Source organism: Rutidosis leptorrhynchoides, chromosome 1 (assembly GCF_046630445.1).
Source record: "Rutidosis leptorrhynchoides isolate AG116_Rl617_1_P2 chromosome 1, CSIRO_AGI_Rlap_v1, whole genome shotgun sequence".
In the NCBI taxonomy this organism is placed as follows: domain Eukaryota; kingdom Viridiplantae; phylum Streptophyta; class Magnoliopsida; order Asterales; family Asteraceae; genus Rutidosis; species Rutidosis leptorrhynchoides.
The window spans coordinates 51959305-51962905 of NC_092333.1; the positions used below are offsets into that span (position 1 = coordinate 51959305).

The 3601-nt window shown below is 37.9% G+C and overlaps 1 protein-coding gene across 1 annotated transcript; it reads left to right on the forward strand.

Annotated features, from left to right (window-relative positions):
- The first annotated feature begins 420 nt into the window (after window positions 1-420).
- On the forward strand, window positions 421-1337 carry LOC139867952 (uncharacterized). Its single transcript, XM_071856320.1, has 3 exons — window positions 421-645; window positions 763-1156; window positions 1282-1337. The coding sequence occupies exons 1-3, from the start codon at window positions 421-423 to the stop codon at window positions 1335-1337; spliced, it is 675 nt and encodes a 224-aa protein (XP_071712421.1).
- The last annotated feature ends 2264 nt before the right edge of the window (window positions 1338-3601 follow it).

Below are 3601 nucleotides of genomic sequence, written 5' to 3' on the forward strand. Positions count from 1 at the left end.
GTGTATATATAGTAGAATTATTATTATTATAAAATGGGGGTTTTACCGTTTAGTGACCGGTTTGTCGATTTTAAAACTTAAGTCACAATTAAACCTAATGTAAAATATTAAATATAAATACAACTTAATTTAAAGCGTAAAGTAAATGACGATAAATAAAAGTGCGGTAATTAAAAGTACGATAATTAAAAGTGCAATAAATAAAATGACAGTAAATAAAAGTACGATGAGATATAAAATAAAGGAATTATGCTTATTTAAAAGTGCAAGAAGACGGAAGCTCAGTTAGCGACTTTCCACAGCGGGGGTCATAGCACCCAGATTGACTATTTGTTACTTCGCAAAGGGGATTTTAGGACATGTAAGGACTGTAAGGTTCTGAATGAATTGACATGCTCCTCCCAACACAGATTGGTGGTCATGGATCTGGTTACCCAAAGACGAGTCACCAAGAGTGTCAGGATCATCCAACCTAAAATCCGGTGGAAGAAGCTGAGCGGAGAGAAGGCAGAGACTTTTAAAACAGCAGTTGTAGAAAGAATTGGAGCAGAAGTGGAAATAGGACCCCAGAATGATGCTGATCAGATGTGGAATCGTCTAGCATCCACCATTAGAGAATTAGCCAAGGAAGCCTTAGGTGTGGCAGTATGAACCTCGAGAGGACATAAATCGGATAGAGAATCATGGTGGCTTAACGACGAGGTTCAAAGCAAAGTCGAGATCAAACAACTAAGGTTTAGGGAGCTCATATCTTGTCAAGAGGGGACTCCGACAAATAGACTTAGGGTTGTAGAGAGATATAAAGAAGCAAAAAGAGAAGCTAAGAAGGCTGTAGCTCGTGCAAAAGAAAAGGCATACGAAGATTTGTACATGAAACTAGACTCCAAAGAGGGAGCAAATGATATATACAGAATAGCCAAAGCTAGGGAGCGAAGGCGCAGGGATCTAGATAACATCAAGTTTATCAAAAATGAAGATGGTCAAACCCTAGTAAAGGAAGATGAAATTAGGAAAAGATGGGAAGAGTATTTCTCATCTCTTTTCACTGGGGGAAGATCTCAGCGGTACGAAGAGTTGCCAGGCTCTGACAGAGAACAATCCCGGAACAACATAGAGTGTGAGAGGATCAACGAAGATGAAGTAAGATTGGCACTACGTAAGATGGGGAGTGATACCGCATATTTTATACACGTTTTCCTTAGCGATATCGATCATAATTTGGTCCGTTCGGATACGATTTGGTGTTTATTTTGATAATATTGAGAATGTTCGAGTTTGAAGAGCTATTTGTAGAAGAGATGCGGTTTTTGGGGCTTTTGAGGCATTTTGTTGACTGATTATTGTTATTGGTGCTCTGGGTTGGAAATGTTAAGTTAATATGGGTTAGTTTGGTTTTTAAGTTTTGATTAGTATTGAAAGAGTGCAAAATAATCGAAGGATCCAGTTTCAGTGGTCTGTCGCGGCGCGATGTTACACGTGTTTCCAGAACAGAACAAGGCTTAAAAAGGGTGAAATTTCATGTTATTTGTCGCGGCGCGACCGTGTGTCGGTTCAGGTGATTTTGGCAAGTTATAAAAGGTCCGAAAAATACCCTAATTATTCATTCTTCCATCCAGACGAATTGGGGCAGCTTTTGGACGATTTTTGGTGATCTTTGGAGAACTTCAAGGTCATTTAACACATCAATCATTCCGGAAACAAGTCTCGATCCGTTTATCCTTCAAGATTCAATCATTAATTAGGTTAATCTCTTTGTTAAAACAATGAATTCTTCTATTACTTTGATTGTGATTTTTGTTCTAGCCATGATTATTGGCTAAACTTTTAATGTTTGTCTAGATTGAATATTTGCATGTGTTTGGATGATACTTTGTAGTTTTATTAATTAATGCATGATAATTATGAGTTTTGATTAAGAACCATTCTTGTGGGTGTTGATTATTGTTACTAGGTTGATTAGTGAATCTTGTTTGAACAAAGGGAACCCTGTTTCAATTTAGTGATCTAATTTCCAATTGATTTGTCTTAACCGATTGGGTGCTTACTGGACCAAGGGGGTAAACTGGGTAACATTGATTGAACAAAATAGGGGTGAATTGTGTGGAGCGAACGTGTAACCAATTGAATCTTAATCTTATAATTAGCTAATTACTAAGTCACAAACGAAAAAGGTCTTTGGTGAGAGGGAACCCTAAACCAATAAATCCTAGTTTGACGTGTTTGCTAAAAGAGAACTCTGGGTAAACCGACTCTGTAATTACGTGCATTGATAAATAGAACTAGTGCTTAATAACAAATCATCCAACACTGCGAATAGGAGATCTAGGCGGACATTCTTCTATCTATTGAATTCAAATATCTTTACTTTTTGTTGAGTCAGCATTTATTTTTATAAACTTAAAAATACAAAAATATTGTCTTTTACTTTTAATCAATCTTTGATTTGGCTAATCGTTAAATAGCCACCAAAACAAACTATCTCGTACTTTCGATTTTCGTAGATTAACTTATTTTATTTTATTAGTACAATCTTAATTCTCACGTTTAAACTGTCCTTGGAACGATTTCGGATTACCAATTTATACTATTACACGATCGGGTACACTGCCCGTTAGTGTGTAGTAATCTTTAAACCGGCATTTCCAAGATAAATTATATACTAGATTTCACACATCAAGTTTTTGGCGCCGCTGCCGGGGAACGAACCCGGGTCACCCGCGTGACAGGCGGGAATACTTACCACTATACTACAACGACCTTCATACCATGAATATCCTTATTTATCTTCTCCAAATTCCTACCAAAGAAATCCAACTTAGCACTTATAGACCCAAAATCGTCATATGCACCATGCGTTTTGGTCTTCTTAACTGAAACTGAATGGAATGACTCATGATCTTGATGCCATTCGTGAGAGTAAGCAGCTTGCTTTTCAATTATCTCTTGCGCCTCTTCTTCGGTCTTATCCATTAACGTACCACCTGCTGCTTGATCAATAGTTTGACGAGTTGGGATATCACAACCCTTGTAGAAAATTTGTACCTTCTGTAAATCATTCAACCCGTGTTGCGGACATGAGCGTAACAAAGTAGCAAAACGGTCCCAAGCATCAAATAACGTATCACTGCTCTTTTGTCTGAATTGTGAAATTTCTGCTTGAAGTCTAGCAGCTCGAGACGCAGGGAAAAACTTCGATAAAAACTTATCCTCCAAAGTCTCCCAAGAGGTAATCGTGCCCTCTGGTTGCTTATCTAACCATCTCTTGGCTTCTCCCTTTAGAGTCCAAGGGAAAAGCCTTGTCTTGAAACGTCAAGTCTTTTAATATCAAAACTAGTATGATGATAATTCCATTAACAACCAACCCGAGAGATTTCATATCCCCACCCCACACTTGAGATCAAGCAATGTCCCCATTACTTGAGATCAAAAATACATTAAAATCGAAAGGGTAAGAAAAATAAAAACTTATCGAGGTAACCACTGATCGTGGAATGACAGTGACAGATGGCGCTGAACTTACTGCCAGCATAAGAACATCGTCCATTCCCGATCCTCACACCAATATCATCACTCAAGTAGTTTTGCTGAACTTAATGCCAGA